At 47.7% G+C, this 21,448-nt stretch overlaps 1 protein-coding gene across 3 annotated transcripts in view; it reads left to right on the forward strand.

The window, feature by feature from the left end:
- Positions 1 to 21,448, forward strand: part of LOC105418548 (anoctamin-1-like) — a 38,968-nt gene that overhangs the window by 945 nt on the left and 16,575 nt on the right. For 2 of the 3 annotated variants that reach the window (XM_029846483.1, XM_029846484.1), the window contains exons 1-13: positions 151 to 968; positions 8,091 to 8,248; positions 10,499 to 10,846; positions 10,963 to 11,061; positions 11,354 to 11,505; positions 12,611 to 12,665; positions 12,991 to 13,042; positions 13,511 to 13,566; positions 13,722 to 13,763; positions 14,117 to 14,181; positions 19,313 to 19,447; positions 19,706 to 19,866; positions 20,218 to 20,303. In XM_029846483.1, the coding sequence (XP_029702343.1) occupies positions 908 to 968; positions 8,091 to 8,248; positions 10,499 to 10,846; positions 10,963 to 11,061; positions 11,354 to 11,505; positions 12,611 to 12,665; positions 12,991 to 13,042; positions 13,511 to 13,566; positions 13,722 to 13,763; positions 14,117 to 14,181; positions 19,313 to 19,447; positions 19,706 to 19,866; positions 20,218 to 20,303 (1,470 nt within the window). In that variant the 5' untranslated portion in view covers positions 151 to 907. Of the gene's footprint in view, positions 1 to 150; positions 969 to 8,090; positions 8,249 to 10,498; positions 10,847 to 10,962; positions 11,062 to 11,353; positions 11,506 to 12,610; positions 12,666 to 12,990; positions 13,043 to 13,510; positions 13,567 to 13,721; positions 13,764 to 14,116; positions 14,182 to 19,312; positions 19,448 to 19,705; positions 19,867 to 20,217; positions 20,304 to 21,448 lie in introns of those variants that run through there. The other variant, XM_029846485.1, reaches the window with a different exon arrangement.

Genomic DNA, 21,448 nt, shown 5'->3' on the forward strand with positions numbered 1-21,448 from the left:
AAGCCTGTTGTTCTGCACAGCGTTGGTAACATATCTGAAATGAGTTGGGAAAAGGGGGGGAACCGGTCACATTTTAGCAGAACCGGTCACATCCTAGCAGAACCGGTCACATCCTAGCAGAACCGGTCACATCCTAGCAGAACCGGTCCGGTCACCTGAAATATGCCGGGTTTTTGCTCTGTTTCGGAATTTCATAGACTTTGACAGACAACATCGGTGCTGTCTTTACTTCCTGATTTTATTCTTTAGGGAAGCGTTTCCTCTACATGTCAAACTCAGACAGCTTGGACATTTCTGGCTTCTTCACTTTGAATGATCACAGACTGCGTTTCGGCTGAGTCAGCGATTTTTATTACTCGTAATTACAGTAATTACTTCGACTGGGGGAAAGTTACATTTGGATTAAATTCACCTGCTTTAACCTTGCACGCATGACTTCCTCTGAGCTTATTCTTCTTTTTCTGAGTAGTTATTTAACGAACTTGTGAGGTCAAATCATTTCGGACCATCTGCATCCGACAGCGGTCCGAACACGCGCGCCTGTTTTCCTATGGGACCTGAATGCACCATAATTGGCACGATTTTCGCCGCTCTCGTCGCGTTATCGGGCCGCTTCATGAAATCATTTACATGTCGAGCATCTTCACCAACAAGCGGGTTTTGTGTTGCGCTTCGAGACGCTGCCTTCACGATTTTCACCTGCGAATTTCATCATTTCCTTCTCCATAAATTCTTCACCATCATTGCTTTTACATCATTTTCCACCCTCCTGTAAAAGAATCCGTGAGGGAGCTTTTTTCATGTAGCTGGAGGCGGAGGTGAGAATAGATGGTGAGCATCAGCGCGTCTGTAGATCCAGCGCGTCTGTAGGTCCAGCCGGTCTGTGAGGAGCGTCTTTTTCCTTCTGATGGAGCGACAAGTGATCGCGGAGGAGCCTGGCGGCAGCTGCCGGCAGTTCGATGGGCTCGGTAAGACATTTATGGACCCACACTGTCACCGCGTGTGTTTGATTTTCGGGGTTGACACCTTAAAGGTGTCGCTGATTGCTGCTGCTGGAGGCTCGTTGAAGGAGCCTCCACATCGCTGCCGCAGGAATTTCACTCGGCTTGAGCCGATCCGGCGCTGCAGGACCACCACAGGAACTGGACCCAGGTGCTGGTGCTGACTGTCATTTTGCTGCATCGTCCTCTCTTAAGTGCGACATTGATGCATTGGCTGAGCCACTGATGAGTTGACCCTCGGGTCCCCTTCTGCTGGTGCACGTCAGCGTCTGCTGAGCTGCGCATGTTTGCGCACGTTTGCGCACGTCTGGGCCCACTCTAGTCTGATGAGGACGACAGTTGTTCTACGATGCCCGACTATCAGCAGGAATTCGTCTATTTACTCGTTAACATCACCATTTTTAATGATCAAGACCATTGAATTCGCTCTGGTGTCGGCCACTTCCATAGAAGGTGTTACTTCCATCCTGGACCTCGGTGGTGTCCGTCCTGGACCTCCGTGGTGTCCGTCCTGGACCTCGGTGGTGTCCGTCCTGGACCTCCGTGGCGTCCGTCCTGGACCTCGGTGGTGTCCGTCCTGGACCTCCGTGGCGTCCGTCCTGGACCTCGGTGGCGTCCGTCCTGGACCTCGGTGGCGTCCGTCCTGGACCTCCGTGGCGTCCGTCCTGGACCTCGGTGGCGTCTGTCCTGGACCTCGGTGGCGTCCGTCCTGGACCTCGGTGGCGTCCGTCCTGGACCTCGGTGGCGTCCGTCCTGGACCTCCGTGGCGTCCGTCCTGGACCTCGGTGGCGTCCGTCCTGGACCTCCGTGGCGTCCGTCCTGGACCTCGGTGGCGTCCGTCCTGGACCTCGGTGGCGTCCGTCCTGGACCTCGGTGGTGTCCATTCTGGACCTTGTTGTGTCGTTGATGCCAAATAGCGACTGAATATACGTGATTGGTTAGTTTTCCCGAGGAGCACTTGCCACCCTCTCAGGTCACCAGTGTGGACCTTATGGAACGTTTATAAGTGGAACAGTGCTTATAGAAAAGCCCACTTCATAGCCTTGTAAACAGCATTCCACAGGAGAGCAGAAGACTCATGAGTCAACACTCACAACTCGAGCGTTTGGAAGCTCTGAGCAGCTGCTGGTTCAGTTCTTCACTGTAGCACCAGAACTTTACAGCTATGGGCATCATCAAGAGCAATTAGCACACTTAAAATGATCAAGATAATTGCTGTTGAAGCCCACGGTTGATAATCAGATGATTAATTGCTTGCCTTGCTAAATGGTTACTAAATGCTGATAAAGGGCCAAAAGCAGCTTTTGTGATGAGTTTAGTAAAGTAGGCTGACAGAAGTCTACCAAGGATTATTGTATAGTAACAATAGAATAATAATCATTTGTAGCTTATTTTGATCAATTGTAGGTTGGTATCTTATTTGGAAATACATATCGATCCCTGCTTGTAGTCATGAACCAGGCAGAACTCACTTTTCTGACGGGGAGTGTTCGTCACAGGCGGAACTAATATTTCGACGTCGTTTCAACCCGGATTCATTTTGGTGCCGTACGAGTAACAACTCCGCACTTGACGAGAAAGGTTGTGTTTTTGGTAGAGAGGACAAATCTTCCTGGACCAAAAGACAACCTTTAATCGCTTTAATCCAAGAATGACGTTTAAAACGACAACTATGGTGAAGATGGTGAGAAAGAACTCGCCGGGGCGTCTCAAACTTGCGGCCGCGGACCGAATAAAGTAGAGTCGGCCGTTTGGAGAGCATCACCAGCCCCCAGTCACGCCGTTAGCGACCGGAAGAGGAAGTAAAAACGCTAAAATGTTCTTCTTTCCCAATAAAACACACATCAGGCTGGTAGACCTGACCAACACCATCGATCTGTATGAGAAGGACAAGGAGGGAGATACAGACAGACTCGTTGACGCGCACGATGACGTGCACTGTGACCGGATGCTACGTCACAAAGCAGAACTGGCATCATGTCTCAGACCCCCATGTCTCAGGCCGCCATGTCTCCGGCCGCCATGTCTCAGGCCGCCATGTCTCCGGCCGCCATGTCTCAGACCGCCATGTCTCAGGCCGCCATGTCTCAGACCCCCATGTCTCAGGCCGCCATGTCTCAGGCCGCCATGTCTCAGACCCCCATGTCTCAGACCCCCATGTCTCAGGCCGCCATGTCTCAGGCCGCCATGTCTCAGACCCCCATGTCTCAGGCCGCCATGTCTCAGGCCGCCATGTCTCAGACCCCCATGTCTCAGGCCGCCATGTCTCAGGCCGCCATGTCTCAGACCCCCATGTCTCAGGCCGCCATGTCTCAGGCCGCCATGTCTCAGGCCCCCATGTCTCAGACCCCCATGTCTCAGGCCGCCATGTCTCAGGCCGCCATGTCTCAGCCCGCTGTTTCGGTCTTTCGGGCTCTTCCCATCTTTACTCTGGTGTCCATCTGGTGTTGTAGAACGCTGCGCTCCTGTCCCTCCACAGGGGCCCTGCCCTCCAATAATTGTGTAGGAATATGTTCATTTGTACCGAAGCAGCAACTCAAGTTTGATTTTTCAAAGCCATCAAGGAAAATAAACGAGTGTGATGATCAGAACCAGCCAACTTCCTGTCCAGGCTGGAACTTCCTGTCCGGGCTGGAGCAGGAAGTGGGCTGGTTTCTGCTGAAGTGCCACAGCTGCCCGTCTCCTGTCGACCCGCTTGGCTAGCAAAGCTGTGAGGAGAGCCGCTATAAAAGAGAATAAATCCCATTTCCACCTGGATGCTGCTCTGACGTCACGTTTGGAACAAGAACATCTTTCTTCTTCTGATAAACAATAATATCGGAGCCAAAGAAGAGCAGCTTTTTATTTCAGTCATTGTTTTAAAAAAGAAAAACTGACCTGTAAAGTTGTTCGGTGTAGAAATGAGGCTGATTCTGGTGGTCTCCTCTTAGAACCTGATATTATTGACAGAACCGTGGAGACAAACCTCACATGCTCCAGGTCCAGGGAATGATCAGCTCTGCAGAATGTTTATGATAAAAAAGATCCAGAGAAAAGTAGAGAGTTTATTGAAATATTCATGAAACGTTCAGCAATAAAATGGTGGAAAAGATCAGTCCAGGAGCAAGAGAAGAGTCCTGGAGGGTTGCTGGAGGTCGGGGGCAGGCTGGGAGTCCTCCAGCAGGTGGAGCCTGTTACCTGTCTGTTACCTGTCTGTTACCTGTGTCACCTGTCTGTTACCTGTCTGTCACCTGTCTGTTACCTGTCTGTTACCTGTCTGTTACCTGTGTCACCTGTCTGTCACCTGTCTGTTACCTGTCTGTTACCTGTGTCACCTGTCTGTCACCTGTCTGTTACCTGTCTGTTACCTGTCTCACCTGTGTCACCTGTGTCACCTGTCTGTTACCTGTCTGTTACCTGTCTCACCTGTCTGTCACCTGTCTGTCACCTGTCTGTTACCTGTCTCACCTGTCTGTCACCTGTCTGTCACCTGTCTGTTACCTGTCTCACCTGTCTGTCACCTGTCTGTTACCTGTCTGTTACCTGTGTCACCTGTCTCACCTGTCTGTCACCTGTCAGTGTTTCCTAAGTCTGAGTGCCTATGCCAGTGCCAATGGGTTGAAGCAGGATTACCACGACAAAGTCGAATGATGAGTCGGGGTCAGCTGGTTCACGGTCCAATGATGGTTTATTGATGATTCACAATTCACCATGCATGAGAGGTAGCCCGGGCTAAGTCTGAAAACTAGCAAGAAATCTCCAGCTTTTATACAATTTGGAGCCTGGGTTTACTCCTCCCTGGGCTCCTCCTTCTCATTATGCAATTTTCCCCATTTTCCACCGTTAGGTATTTTTTATCATTCTTATCAGAATGTACCTTTCCATATTTTTTTAAAACAGGCAATCTCTTGCTCAAACTGACAGCCTCTTGTCCTTGTACCGCGCCTCTGAAACCCCCTGTGTCATCACCATCTTCAGGCCATTCACAACATATTCTGGCCAGTAAGCATAATGGCAAACTTTACAATCATACAGAAGATGAACAGCAAACATTGATTAGGCACTTAGTCTGGATAATCATTGATCGCAGACACTACTCATCAGATGTCCTTGAACATACCTGAACATGCTTAAACAGGCTTTTAGAAACCTTTACCCTTTACTACATCAGTCACCTGTCTGTCACCTGTCTGTCACCTGTCTCACCTGTCTGTCACCTGTCAGTCACCTGTCTCAACTGTCTGTCACCTGTCTCACCTGTCTGTCACCTGTCAGTCACCTGTCTCAACTGTCTGTCACCTGTCTCACCTGTCTGTCACCTGTCAGTCACCTGTCTCACCTGTCTGTCACCTGTCAGTCACCTGTCTCAACTGTCAGTCACCTGTCTGTTACCTGTCTGTCACCTGTCAGTCACCTGTCTGTCACCTGTCTGTCACCTGTCTCACCTGTCTGTCACCTGTCAGTCACCTGTCTCAACTGTCTGTCACCTGTCTCACCTGTCTGTCACCTGTCAGTCACCTGTCTCAACTGTCTGTCACCTGTCTCACCTGTCTGTCACCTGTCAGTCACCTGTCTCACCTGTCTGTCACCTGTCAGTCACCTGTCTCAACTGTCAGTCACCTGTCTGTTACCTGTCTGTCACCTGTCAGTCACCTGTCTCACCTGTCTGTCACCTGTCTCACCTGTCTCACCTGTCTCAACTGTCTGTCACCTGTCTCAACTGTCAGTCACCTGTCTCACCTGTCTGTCACCTGTCAGTCACCTGTCTGTCACCTGTCAGTCACCTGTCTCACCTGTCTGTCACCTGTCAGTCACCTGTCTCAACTGTCTGTCACCTGTCTCACCTGTCTGTTACCTGTCAGTCACCTGTCTCAACTGTCTGTTACCTGTCTCACCTGTCTGTCACCTGTCAGTCACCTGTCTCAACTGTCTGTTACCTGTCTCACCTGTCAGTCACCTGTCTCACCTGTCTGTCACCTGTTGCTGTGGTGACCCAGTGCTCTGTGGACTGCCAGACCTGACAGGGGTGCCTCTGGTCAGTACTGGATCAGAACGGCGTCTTCATGGTGCTGTTTATAACAACATGCTGTCAGTGAAAGCGCAGCAGAGGAAGTCAGTGGTGTGAGTTCTGTCAGGATCAACAGTGGCGACTCACACAGACAGGAAGCTGCACATTTCCCCCAAAATCAACAATGGGACTAACGCACCTGCACCAGTAGCTCCGTCTGTGGACCTGGGCCCACAGACAGAGGGTTGCTAGTTAAACACTGATGCCAGGAACCCTCAGAGCACCGCCCAGGGACCCTTGAGCAACACTCAGATAGAGCCCTGCCTTCACACACACACACACACGCACACACACACACACACACACACACACAGGAAGGGTAAGTTGTCCTCTGATTATGGTGAATTAACCACAGTTACTAGCATAACAAGTAAATATAACTGAAGATTCAGTTAAAGACAGTGTAAGCAGTATAGTAATAGTATATTAATAGCACAATAATAGAATAATAATAGTAGTTTAATAGCAGAATAATCTAATAGTAATAGTAGTTTAAGAGCACAATAATCTAGTAGTAATAGTAGTTTAATAGCACAATAATCTAGTAGTAATAGTAGTTTAATAGCACAATAATCTAATAGTAATAGTAGTTTAATAGCACAATAATCTAATAGTAATAGTATATTAATAGCACAATAATCTAATAGTAATAGTATATTAATAGCACAATAATCTAATAGTAATAGTATATTAATAGCACAATAATCTAATAGTAATAGTAGTTTAATAGCACCATAATCTAATAGTAATAGTATATTAATAGCACAATAATCGAATAATAATAGTAGTTTAATAGCACAATAATCTAATAGTAATAGTATATTAATAGCACAATAATCGAATAATAATAGTAGTTTAATAGCACAATAATCTAATAGTAATAGTAGTTTAATAGCACAATAATCTAATAGTAATAGTATATTAATAGCACAATAATCTAATAGTAATAGTAATTTAATAGCACAATAATCTAATAGTAATAGTAGTTTAATAGCACAATAATCTAATAGTAATAGTATATTAATAGCACAATAATCTAATAGTAATAGTATATTAATAGCACAATAATCTAGTAGTAATAGTAGTTTAATAGCACAATAATCTAGTAGTAATAGTAGTTTAATAGCACAATAATCTAGTAGTAATAGTAGTTTAATAGCACAATAATCTAGTAGTAATAGTATATTAATAGCACAATAATCTAATAGTAATAGTCATTTAATAGCACAATAATCTAGTAGTAATAGTATATTAATAGCACAATAATCTAGTAGTAATAGTAGTTTAATAGCACAATAATCTAGTAGTAATAGTAGTTTAATAGCACAATAATCTAGTAGTAATAGTATATTAATAGCACAATAATCTAGTAGTAATAGTAGTTTAATAGCACAATAATCTAGTAGTAATAGTAGTTTAATAGCACAATAATCTAATAGTAATAGTCATTTAATAGCACAATAATCTAGTAGTAATAGTATATTAATAGCACAATAATCTAGTAGTAATAGTAGTTTAATAGCACAATATTCTAGTAGTAATAGTAGTTTAATAGCACAATAATCTAGTAGTAATAGTAGTTTAATAGCACAATATTCTGTTTCCATGAGAAGTTTGTTGAGTCTGTAATCTGGATAAAGACCTTTTTAACAACCTGACCTTCCCAATGCTTGAACAACTCATCTCTTGGCTTCTGCTCCTGCCCGGGTGGCTTCCTCAGGTGATCCCTGGTGATCCCTTCCTCAGGTGATCCCTGGTGATCCCTTCCTCAGGTGATCCCTTTAGGCCCAGAGATCAGAGACGGGCTCATTGGGAACCGTAAACCTCACATAGATGTTAGTAGGACATAGGTGTCAGTGAGGGAGGTGCCCTGCTGACCCTTCCAGGGTGTGTCTGAAGCCACCCACTGACTGCTGGGATAGGCTCGAGCCCCCTGAGCCTGGTTAGGATCACCCAACGTTAACAGAAGCTGGATCCTGGTCCCCAGGTCTCCCCAGAACTCTCACTCGTGTATCTAACCAGCGTCTCTGTGCTTCTCCCAGGTTCTCCTCCCCGTGCTTGTGAACATTCCGGCAGCTCGGCGCTGCAGAAGAACCTAAATATGACAAGAAGAAGCGACAGCTATCTGCCCGTCCCTGGAGAAGAGAAGAGCCTGGATGTGGAATTTGTGAAGAGCGAGGCGAAGAGCCACGAGTCAATAGTAAGAGAAGGGAAACTGCTGCTAGCCTGCGTTAGCATGAACTGGTTTCAGACCGTTCCAGACCAGCCAAGGGAGGAAATAGGTTAAACGGATAATTGTGACACTTTTACAGGACTTTCTGCAGTGTGTGTGTGTGTGTGTGTGTGTGTGTGTGTGTGTGTGTGTGTGTGTGTGTGTGTGTGTGCGTGTGTGTGTTCCTGATCAGGTTCCTCAGCTCCTCACCCTTCTGCTTCTGTCTGCTGACTTTCTGTGTTTGACTGAAAAAAGATGACAGGAATTATTTAATTACTGAATGAAGAATTCAAATGTAATTAAAATTTGGAACTGCAGAGACACGAATGCATATTTATTTAGAACAATGTAAATATCACAAGTCTCTAAACTAAGAGAAGTTTGGATATTTCCCTGTGGAATCCGTTGGTTATTTCAGGTTTGGGTCTTTGAATTTTGATGATTGTGACTCCTTTTGGCTTCATGAAAACCCAAAGTTCTGGGGACTGGGGAACCCCCTAAAACCCTCAGCAGGTTCCCTTCTCAGTAGAAGGAAGCACGAGGAGCTCCAAACCCTCCTGTTAGGCGACCTTTGACCCGGTACCAGTGCTGCAGCACCAGCAGATGACCCGGCTCCTCAACCATCACTGACTGGGGAACCGGGACACTGGATCAGACTCTTCCTCCAGACTCTGGCACCCTGATTCCAAATAAAGAAATGCTGAATTTATTTTGATCTGAAACGAGGACTTTGGACCAATGAGCAACAGATCCGTCCCCTGTCCTCAGCCCAGGTGAGACGGCTCTGATGGAGTCTCTGGACACCAGGGTGTGACAGTGCTGACCTTGTCCTGATACATCTGAGCCTGGTGGCTGTTGGAGCCCTGACTCCAGCTCCAGTCCTCCTGACTCCAGCTCCAGTCCTCCTGACTCCAGCTCCAGTCCACTCCTCCTGACTCCAGCTCCACTCCTCATGACTCCAGCTCCACTCCTCCTGACTCCAGCTCCAGTCCTCCTGACTCCAGCTCCAGTCCTCCTGACTCCAGCTCCAGTCCTCCTGACTCCAGCTCCAGTCCACTCCTCCTGACTCCAGCTCCAGTTTACTCCTCCTGACTCCTCCTGACTCCTCCATGACTCCAGCTCCAGTCCACTCCTCATGACTCCTCCTGACTCCAGCTCCAGTCCACTCCTCATGACTCCAGCTCCAGTCCACTGCTCCTGACTCCAGCTCCACTCCTCCTGACTCCAGCTTCAGTCCACTCCTCATGACTCCTCCTGACTCCAGCTCCAGTCCACTCCTCCTGACTCCAGCTCCACTCCTCCTGACTCCAGCTCCACTCCTCCTGACTCCAGCTCCAGTCCACTCCTCCTGACTCCAGCTCCACTCCTCCTGACTCCAGCTCCAGTCCACTCCTCATGACTCCTCCTGACTCCAGCTCCAGTCCACTCCTCATGACTCCAGCTCCAGTCCACTCCTCCTGACTCCAGCTCCAGTTTACTCCTCCTGACTCCTCCTGACTCCTCCATGACTCCAGCTCCAGTCCACTCCTCATGAGTGCAGCTCCTTCAGCAATGACCTTTGGGTCTTACCCTCTGTAGGAAGGGTCTCAGTAATTATCTTCTGGACCACTGTCAAGGAGACAGTTTGGCATGGTTGTTCCTGATACTGAAGCTGACTGAGGCCTTTGAAAGGATCTTGAAGGGGGCCTCCTACCGGAGGGACATGCCCTGAACACCTCACCAGGGAGGGGCCCAGGGGGCATCCTAACTAGGTGCCCAAGCCGCCTCATCTGGCTCCTCTCAACGCGGAGGAGCAGCGGCTCTACTCCGAGCTCCTCCCGGATGGCAGAGCTTCTCCCCCTCTCTAGGGGAGAGCCCAGCCACCCTACGGAGGAAGCTCATTTCGGCTGCTTGTACCCGTGATCTTGTTCTTTCGGTCATGACCCAAAGCTCATGACCATAGGTGAGGGGAGGAACGAAGATCGACCGGCATTACTGCGGACGCCGCACCACCAATCAAAACTCATTTACACAAACATGTTATGATGTCAGTCTGTGTGTAATGATTCTACATGATAAATTTGTGTCACTCTTTGAATTGAATAACTGAAACAAATAATCTTTCTGTTGCCACGCTAATCCCTGAGATGCACCTGTGGAATATTTGAGAACGCTCAACTCAGAGCTCAACAGTTTACTGTGGAAAAGGTGCGTAAACGTGTTGATTAATCTGTGATATTTGGATTTATTTGCTTGCAGCCAATGAGAAAGATTTACGCAGATGAAGGTTCCCCCATGTACCCGAGATTGGGCCCATACTTCTCTGATGGGAGGCGGAGGGTAGACTACGTGCTGACATACCACATCCAGAAGCCCAGCAGCACAGGTCATAGGTCATCCAAAGTGACTGAGACCAACTTCATCAGACGACTTCGGCGGAGCCTCAGTATGAGGGGCAGTAAAGCTCCACTGCAGCCAAAGGACGACCCGGAGATCGTTGCTCAGGAGCAACAGGGCAGTTATCATGAGGATGACAAGCGCTTCAGGCGTGAGGAGTTTGAAGAAAACCTCCTTGACATGGGCCTCGAGATGGAAAAGGATGAACAGGTGGGAATGTGGATCTCTAAAGCTTCTGATTTTAATTGAGGAGGTATCTGATGTACTTACTCGTCTCCTGTTCTTCAGGAAACTACTATACTTACCATTCTCAGTTTCCTTTGTAGGGCCACTTCCCCAGTATTGGGTTTTTAAAAATTCACGCACCTTGGAACATTTTGTGTCGAGAGGCTGAGTTCATGAAGCTGAAGATGCCTACAAAGAAGGTATTCCATCTGTCAGGAAGTCTGAACTGTATACAGCTGCTACTGCTTTTGGGGGTTTTTAAATTCAGTTTTAGTGATGAAAAACAAAGTTCAAATTAGGAACAATTCAGAATATACATTAAAAACAATCCAAAGTGCCTCCGTGGGCCTGTTCGTTAGCAGACGTTGGCACGTCCATCCGTCATGGCAGGAGCTTTGGGATGCCTGCCGGCGGGTGGGTACCCTAAGCCTTTGACACGTCTGAAGGACAGTCCCTTTGTTTCATGTCTGTCATGGTTTTGCTCCTCTGCAGGTTTATGATGTCAAACAGGGCAGTAATCTAGTAGAAAAGATCCGATTGTTCATTCACAAGGTCACAGGACCGCTGCATCCCAAAGTAGATGACAACCAGCCACAACATATTAAATCCCTGTCTCACCCATTCTCCAGAGAGAAGCAGCATCTGTGAGTAAACCACGTTTTCTTTTTGCTCCTTGCATCTGTCCGACAGTAAAGCTGCTGTTGACTGAAGCTCTCACACAACCTGGTTACTTCCAGTACAGATGAACTCCAGTTCTCTGTTCCCTGAAATATGCTTGAAGACACACTCATAATTGACTGTCAGCAAAGGGTTGAGAAGTTTATTGTTCTTATTTTGGTGTATCCTCTCCTCTGACACCACTCCAACCCCAACCCCAGACCTAACCCTAACCCTAACCCCATCCCCAACCTGACCACAACTCCAATCCTTATCCGAACCCTAACCCCAACCCCAGACCTAACCCCAACCCCAGACCTAACCCCAACCCCAACCCCAGACCTAACCCCAACCCCAACCCCAGACCTAACCCTAACCCCATCCCCAACCTGACCACAACTCCAATCCTTATCCGAACCCTAACCCCAACCCCAGACCTAACCCCAACCCCAACCCCAGACCTAACCCCATCCCCAACCTGACCACAACTCCAATCCTTATCCGAACCCTAACCCCAACCCCAGACCTAACCCTAACCCCAACCCCAGACCTAACCCTAACCCCAACCCCAGACCTAACCCCAACCCCAACCCCAGACCTAACCCTAACCCCATCCCCAACCTGACCACAACTCCAATCCTTATCCGAACCCTAACCCCAACCCCAGACCTAACCCCAACCCCAACCCCAGACCTAACCCCAACCCCATCCCCAACCTGACCACAACTTAAACCCCAACCCTAAGCCCAAGCCCAACTGTAACATTACCTCCTCTTCATCCCACAACAAAACTAAGAGAAACTGCCTGAATTATTATTTTGTCTTCTGTGTTTTAGCCTTAGCCACTGAGCCAGACTCAGACATGAAACACAGCTTTTTAATCACATTCATTCATTTATTCTGCCACTGTGAGACATTCACACATTCATCTTTTATGTTTGAAATGAACGGTATGAAAATAAACTATCCAGCACAATAGGTCTGTGCTCACTAGATGACCACAAGCTAAATGTGACAACCTCCTTCTTTTTCATGTCAATCAATTAAAAATGTGACGTGCACTTAAACCTTAACTCTATTCTACGTTTCCAGCTTTGATCTCTCTGACAAGGATCATTTCTTTGACAGCAAGACCAGGAGCTCCATTGTGAGTATTATGAAAAGAAGAGTCGTTCTCACCCCAAATGAAGATAAAACGAGCATTTCTTTTCTGCTGTGGCTAACATCTTTATATGTCGCTCTACTATGTGCTATGTTGGCCTGAAATGCAAAGCTGGAAGGAGGGGTACTAAAATCTCCCCACGCCACATCAGACTTTAACTAGTTTAAAGCATTTTCTCAATGAAAACAGTTGTTTTCATCTCAGCCCAAGTGAATTATGGGCCGTTACATGAGTCCATCCTTAGGCTACCAACATTATCTATATTCTGCTCTATCATATCTAAAATATGTGTCATGTTTGCTGTCTTCAGGTTTATGAAATACTTAAGAGGACAAGATGCACTAAAGCCAAATACTCTATGGGTAAGGTCTATATTTTTAATATAAGGCATAAATTATTAGGACTTTATCTAAAGGCCAGTATGTAATTGTGATCAAAATTCTAGCTTTTTTATTTAATAAATAAAATCCATCTGGAACCAGATTTTAATGAGTGATGACAGTCTGCCAGGATGATCTGCAGACATACCCTGAGCATAATGTGCAAAGTTCTGTAAACTAGAGGGATTAATTCTCTATTGTTATTTTTATCTATCTAAACTCCTTTAATTACAACACTGATAATTCTACTTTGGTTTTCATATTAATTTAAGTTTGTGAGAAATATGTTAGTATCAAGGACAACCACCATATATAATTTACACATCATGATGTACTCCTTTAGGTTTAGGCTAATGTCTATGTTATAGCCTTTTTGGTCAAATATATTTATGTCAGAGAATAGCAGTAAAAATGCTAAACCCTTATAGCTTCAATGCTCATTCTTAACAGGGATCACCAGTCTGCTGGCTAATGGTGTCTACGCGGCTGCTTATCCTCTCCATGATGTAAGTTTCTTCATCATTTCTCTGCTATAGAAGAGACAGAGACGCTTATTTACAGTCCCACTGGAAAGATCATGCGAGGAGAATCACAAGATCAAATATAGGTGGAGAGGAAACCGCTAACTGCTGTGTCTGAAGCTGTTTATGCTACATTACAGGGAGACATTGAGGGGCCAGATGCACCAACTAATGATAGGAAGGTGAGTGGAGAACGTTCATCCTTTCCCTGAAATAAATCACTTTAGGAACCTGCCTGTGAATAAACTTAGAGTTGATTCAGTTTTGATCATTTTGGAGTTTCACAGCTATAAATAGTAGACAGGCTGAGATGATGCATAGCTCAGCACATTCTGTTAATGGCTAGCTCATGAAACGATACTCATGGATGAGGCATGTTTACGAGATTCATGGTATCTTATGGAATATTCTTGCTTTTATTTTGAATACATAACCCACTGGGCTGTAAAACTGATCCACAGCTCTTTTACTTTAACTTATATTTTTGAAAAATAACTATCATGATTGAATGAGCATTTTAATATATCGTTTTCAGCTTCTGTATGAGCAATGGGCCAGCTACAGTGTCTTCTACAAGTATCAGCCTATCGGACTCATCAGGTAGATCTTCAATCCGATACATGTCTCAGGCATCTGACAGTTGTGGCACTTCTGATTTCAGCAGCCAGCAAGCACGAAAAGAGGGGTTAGGCTAGGGGTTAGTACCATCCTCCACTGGAGCAGGGTTAGGCTAGGGGTTAGTACCATCCTCCACTGGAGCAGGGTTAGGCTAGGGGTTAGTACCATCCTCCACTGGAGCAGGGTTAGGCTAGGGGTTAGTACCATACTCCACTGGAGCAGGGTTAGGCTAGGGGTTAGTATTATACTCCACTGGAGCAGGGTTACGGCTAGGGGTTAGTACCATACTCCACTGGAGCAGGGTTAGGCTAGGGGTTAGTACCATACTCCACTGGAGCAGGGTTACGGCTAGGGGTTAGTACCATCCTCCACTGGAGCAGGGTTAGGCTAGGGGTTAGTACCATACTCCACTGGAGCAGGGCTACGGCTAGGGGTTAGTACCATCCTCCACTGGAGCGGGGTTACAGCTAGGGGTTAGTACCATACTCCACTGGAGCAGGGTTAGGCTAGGGGTTAGTATTATACTCCACTGGAGCAGGGTTACAGCTAGGGGTTAGTACCATACTCCACTGGAGCAGGGTTAGGCTAGGGGTTAGTACCATCCTCCACTGGAGCAGGGTTAGGCTAGGGGTTAGTACCATCCTCCACTGGAGCAGGGTTACGGCTAGGGGTTAGTACCATACTCCACTGGAGCAGGGTTAGGCTAGGGGTCAGTACCATACTCCACTGGAGCAGGGTTAGGCTAGGGGTCAGTACCATACTCCACTGGAGCAGGGTTACAGCTAGGGGTTAGTACCATCCTCCACTGGAGCAGGGTTAGGCTAGGGGTTAGTACCATCCTCCACTGGAGCAGGGTTAGGCTAGGGGTTAGTACCATACTCCACTGGAGCAGGGTTACGGCTAGGGGTTAGTACCATCCTCCACTGGAGCAGGGTTAGGCTAGGGGTTAGTATTATACTCCACTGGAGCAGGGTTACGGCTAGGGGTTAGTACCATACTCCACTGGAGCAGGGTTACGGCTAGGGGTTAGTACCATACTCCACTGGAGCAGGGTTAGGCTAGGGGTTAGTACCATACTCCACTGGAGCAGGGTTAGGCTAGGGGTTAGTACCATACTCCACTGGAGCAGGGTTAGGCTAGGGGTTAGTACCATCCTCCACTGGAGCAGGGTTACGGCTAGGGGTTAGTACCATACTCCACTGGAGCAGGGTTAGGCTAGGGGTTAGTACCATACTCCACTGGAGCAGGGTTACGGCTAGGGGGTAGTTATATACCCCACTGGAGCAGGGTTACAGCTAGGGGTTAGTACCATACTCCACTGGAGCAGGGTTACAGCTAGGGGTTAGTACCATCCTCCACTGGAGCAGGGTTAGGCTAGGGGTTAGTACCATACTCCACTGGAGCAGGGTTACAGCTAGGGGTTAGTACCATACTCCACTGGAGCAGGGTTACAGCTAGGGGTTAGTACCATACTCCACTGGAGCAGGGTTACGGCTAGGGGGTAGTTATATACCCCACTGGAGCAGGGTTACAGCTAGGGGTTAGTACCATTCTCCACTGGAGCAGGGTTACAGCTAGGGGTTAGTACCATACTCCACAGGAGCAGGGTTACGGCTAGGGGTTAGTACCATACTCCACTGGAGCAGGGTTACGGCTAGGGGTTAGTACTATCCTCCACTGGAGCAGGGTTAGGCTAGGGGTTAGTATTATACTCCACTGGAGCAGGGTTACAGCTAGGGGTTAGTACCATACTCCACTGGAGCAGGGTTAGGCTAGGGGTTAGTACCATCCTCCACTGGAGCAGGGTTAGGCTAGGGGTTAGTATTATACTCCACTGGAGCAGGGTTACAGCTAGGGGTTAGTACCATACTCCACTGGAGCAGGGTTAGGCTAGGGGTTAGTGCCATCCTCCACTGGAGCAGGGTTACAGCTAGGGGTTAGTACCATACTCCACTGGAGCAGGGTTACGGCTAGGGGTTAGTACCATCCTCCACTGGAGCAGGGTTACGGCTAGGGGTTAGTACCATACTCCACTGGAGCAGGGTTAGGCTAGGGGTTAGTACCATACTCCACTGGAGCAGGGTTACAGCTAGGGGTTAGTACCATCCTCCACTGGAGCAGGGTTAGGCTAGGGGTTAGTACCATCCTCCACTGGAGCAGGGTTAGGCTAGGGGTTAGTACCATACTCCACTGGAGCGGGGTTACGGCTAGGGGTTAGTACCATCCTCCACTGGAGCAGGGTTAGGCTAGGGGTTAGTATTATACTCCACTGGAGCAGTGTTACGGCTAGGGGTTAGTACCATACTCCACTGGAGCAGGGTTACGGCTAGGGGTTAGTACCATACTCCACTGGAGCAGGGTTAGGCTAGGGGTTAGTACCATACTCCACTGGAGCAGGGTTAGGCTAGGGGTTAGTACCATACTCCACTGGAGCAGGGTTACGGCTAGGGGTTAGTACCATACTCCACTGGAGCAGGGTTAGGCTAGGGGTTAGTACCATACTCCACTGGAGCAGGGTTACGGCTAGGGGTTAGTACCATCCTCCACTGGAGCAGGGTTACGGCTAGGGGTTAGTACCATACTCCACTGGAGCAGGGTTAGGCTAGGGGTTAGTACCATACTCCACTGGAGCAGGGTTACAGCTAGGGGTTAGTACCATCCTCCACTGGAGCAGGGTTAGGCTAGGGGTTAGTACCATCCTCCACTGGAGCAGGGTTAGGCTAGGGGTTAGTACCATACTCCACTGGAGCGGGGTTACGGCTAGGGGTTAGTACCATCCTCCACTGGAGCAGGGTTAGGCTAGGGGTTAGTATTATACTCCACTGGAGCAGTGTTACGGCTAGGGGTTAGTACCATACTCCACTGGAGCAGGGTTACGGCTAGGGGTTAGTACCATACTCCACTGGAGCAGGGTTAGGCTAGGGGTTAGTACCATACTCCACTGGAGCAGGGTTAGGCTAGGGGTTAGTACCATACTCCACTGGAGCAGGGTTACGGCTAGGGGTTAGTACCATACTCCACTGGAGCAGGGTTAGGCTAGGGGTTAGTACCATACTCCACTGGAGCAGGGTTAGGCTAGGGGTTAGTACCATCCTCCACTGGAGCAGGGTTACGGCTAGGGGTTAGTACCATACTCCACTGGAGCAGGGTTACAGCTAGGGGTTAGTACCATACTCCACTGGAGCAGGGTTACAGCTAGGGGTTAGTACCATACTCCACTGGAGCAGGGTTACGGCTAGGGGGTAGTTATATACCCCACTGGAGCATGGTTAGGCTAGGGGTTAGTACCATACTCCACTGGAGCAGGGTTAGGCTAGGGGTTAGTACCATACTCCACTGGAGCAGGGTTACAGCTAGGGGTTAGTACCATACTCCACTGGAGCATGGTTAGGCTAGGGGTTAGTACCATAATCCACTGGAGCAGGGTTACAGCTAGGGGTTAGTACCATACTCCAATGGAACAGGGTTACAGCTCGGGGTTAGTACCATACTCCAATGGAACAGGGTTACAGCTAGGGTTTAGTACCATACTCCACTGGAGCAGGGTTACAGCTCGGGGTTAGTACCATACTCCAATGGAGCAGGGTTACGGCTAGGGGTTAGTACCATACTCCACTGGAGCAGGGTTACAGCTCGGGGTTAGTACCATACTCCAATGGAACAGGGTTACAGCTCGGGGTTAGTACCATACTCCACTGGAGCAGGGTTAGGCTAGGGGTTAGTACCATACTCCACTGGAGCAGGGTTACGGCTAGGGGGTAGTTATATACCCCACTGGAGCAGGGTTACAGCTAGGGGTTAGTACCATACTCCACTGGAGCAGGGTTACAGCTAGGGGTTAGTACCATCCTCCACTGGAGCAGGGTTAGGCTAGGGGTTAGTACCATACTCCACTGGAGCAGGGTTACAGCTAGGGGTTAGTACCATACTCCACTGGAGCAGGGTTACAGCTAGGGGTTAGTACCATACTCCACTGGAGCAGGGTTACGGCTAGGGGGTAGTTATATACCCCACTGGAGCAGGGTTACAGCTAGGGGTTAATACCATTCTCCACTGGAGCAGGGTTACAGCTAGGGGTTAGTACCATACTCCACAGGAGCAGGGTTAGGCTAGGGGTTAGTACCATACTCCACTGGAGCAGGGTTACGGCTAGGGGTTAGTACCATACTCCACTGGAGCAGGGTTACGGCTAGGGGTTAGTACCATACTCCACTGGAGCAGGGTTACGGCTAGGGGTTAGTACCATACTCCACTGGAGCAGGGTTACAGCTAGGGGTTAGTACCATACTCCACTGGAGCATGGTTAGGCTAGGGGTTAGTACCATACTCCACTGGAGCAGGGTTAGGCTAGGGGTTAGTACCATACTCCACTGGAGCAGGGTTACAGCTAGGGGTTAGTACCATACTCCACTGGAGCATGGTTAGGCTAGGGGTTAGTACCATAATCCACTGGAGCAGGGTTACAGCTAGGGGTTAGTACCATACTCCAATGGAACAGGGTTACAGCTCGGGGTTAGTACCATACTCCAATGGAACAGGGTTACAGCTAGGGTTTAGTACCATACTCCACTGGAGCAGGGTTACAGCTTGGGGTTAGTACCATACTCCAATGGAGCAGGGTTACGGCTAGGGGTTAGTACCATACTCCACTGGAGCAGGGTTACAGCTCGGGGTTAGTACCATACTCCAATGGAACAGGGTTACAGCTCGGGGTTAGTACCATACTCCACTGGAGCAGGGTTACAGCTCGGGGTTAGTACCATACTCCAATGGAACAGGGTTACAGCTCGGGGTTAGTACCATACTCCAATGGAACAGGGTTACAGCTAGGGTTTAGTACCATCCTCCACTGGAGCAGGGTTACAGCTCGGGGTTAGTACCATACTCCACTGGAGCAGGGTTACAGCTAGGGTTTAGTTCCATAATCCACTGGAGCAGGGTTACGGCTCAGACCAGACCTTGAAACTGTCTGGAATATGTCAGGAAAAATTCAGTGTTGTTACACTTCATCCACAAAAATGTCAGATTGAACAAGTTAATAACTATATAGACATACAATTGTGATTGTCATTGAATATCATCTCCACTGAACTGTTGGTGATCTCACACACAGGAAATATTTTGGGGAGAAGGTTGGCCTGTATTTTGCCTGGTTGGGGGTCTACACACAGATGCTCATCCCTGCATCCATCGTCGGAGTCATTGTGTTCCTGTACGGTTGTGCCACAGTTGATGATAACATACCAAGGTCAGTTCACCCTAACCCTGCTATGGGGGCTCTCAACACTTCCCAGGGTTTGGCTCTTCTGGGCAAGGAGCTTAGAAGTTCCAAAGATTTGTGTCTGCTCCAGTGGAGAATGGTACTAACCCCTATGTGTCCATATACTTTTGTTGCGTCAATGGGGGCACTTTGACAACATATGAACTAGGAATAATTTAAGCATTTGTCTGGTCTTGTTAGATTATTTATGGTCATTAATGAATGATCCTGTTCTATTTTTCTCAGCATGGAGATTTGTGATCCCAGGAACAACATCACCATGTGTCCACTGTGTGACCATGCATGCAGCTACTGGAAACTGATGACTGCCTGTGGAACAGCTCGGGCGAGCCACCTGTTTGACAACCCCGCCACTGTCTTTTTCTCGGTGTTCATGGCTCTCTGGGGTACCATGTTTTCATTTTGATTCGATCCTAAAAAGGGTAGTAAACAAATCATAATAAAAAATATCAAACTGTCTACAAATGCACTCTACATACTAAAAAGTTCAACATGACAACAATAGAGGAGGTGGTGGATGGCACCACTAGCTAGCAACTATGCTAATATCATTTATCCAGGGCGTTTCCAAACTCATGCCATATGTCTGGTTATGTGTTTGTCAAAGATTATAATTAGCAAAATAAAGAAAAAGGTTCATTGCATGCTGGTCTCTGTACTGCTGCCGATTGGCTGTGTTGAGTTCCGATGTCGTACAGTAGTGCAGAATATGAACGTGTCTTCATTCTTGTCTGCAGCGGTTCTGTTCATGGAGCACTGGAAGAGACGGCAGATGCGACTGAACTACGTCTGGGACCTGACGGGCTTTGGAGAAGAGGAGGAGGTGAGTTAAAGCCACATTTCACGCTATAGCCATTGTCCCCGTCCCCTCACGTTTTTGTCCTATTTAAAAAATGTCATCACATTTTCAAAATCCCAAAATGAGAATATTAAAACGCTTCAATCCAACTGCTCTCCCACCATCAAAGGGGTTTCAACTGGCATCCAAAAGACGACTGACCAAATACTTGGCTCTGGCCTTGGTTGTTCTAGGCAGACTATCATTCAACATCAGGGGGCCCCGGGGCCCAAGTCAGCCTGCTCTTATTTTTAATAATCATCCCCTACCAAAAAACAGTCGTTTTGGTTACCAACCTGACTGGAGTAGACTACAGAATTAGAGAGGATACACTAGAGTAGAGTATTAGAGTAGAGTATTAGAGTAGAGCATCAGAGTAGAGCATCAGAGTAGAATATCAGAGTAGAGCATCAGAGTAGAGCATCAGAGTAGAGCATCAGAGTAAAGTATCAGAGTAGAGCATCAGAGTAAAGTATCAGAGTAGAGCATCAGAGTAGAGCATCAGAGTAGAGCATCAGAGTAGAGCATCAGAGTAGAGTATCAGAGTAGAGCATCAGAGTAGAGCATCAGAGTAGAGCATCAGAGTAAAGTATCAGAGTAGAGCATCAGAGTAAAGTATCAGAGTAGAGCATCAGAGTAGAGCATCAGAGTAAAGTATCAGAGTAGAGTATCAGAGTAGAGCATCAAAGTAAAGTATCAGAGTAGAGCATCAGAGTAGAGCATCAGAGTAGAGCATCAGAGTAGAGTATCAGAGTAGAGCATCAGAGTAGAGCATCAGAGTAGAGCATCAGAGTAAAGTATCAGAGTAGAGCATCAGAGTAAAGTATCAGAGTAGAGCATCAGAGTAGAGCATCAGAGTAAAGTATCAGAGTAGAGTATCAGAGTAGAGCATCAGAGTTGAGCATCAGAGTAGAGCATCAGAGTAGAGCATCAGAGTAAAGCATCAGAGTAGAGCATCAGAGTAGAGCATCAGAGTAGAGCATCAGATTAGAGTATCAGAGTAGAGCATCAGAGTAGAGCATCAGATTAGAGTATCAGAGTAGAGCATCAGAGTAGAGTATCAGAGTAGAGCATCAGAGTAGAGCATCAGAGTAGAGCATCAGGTTAGAGCATCAGAGTAGAGTATCAGA

Source organism: Takifugu rubripes, chromosome 13 (assembly GCF_901000725.2).
Source record: "Takifugu rubripes chromosome 13, fTakRub1.2, whole genome shotgun sequence".
NCBI lineage: Eukaryota > Metazoa > Chordata > Actinopteri > Tetraodontiformes > Tetraodontidae > Takifugu > Takifugu rubripes.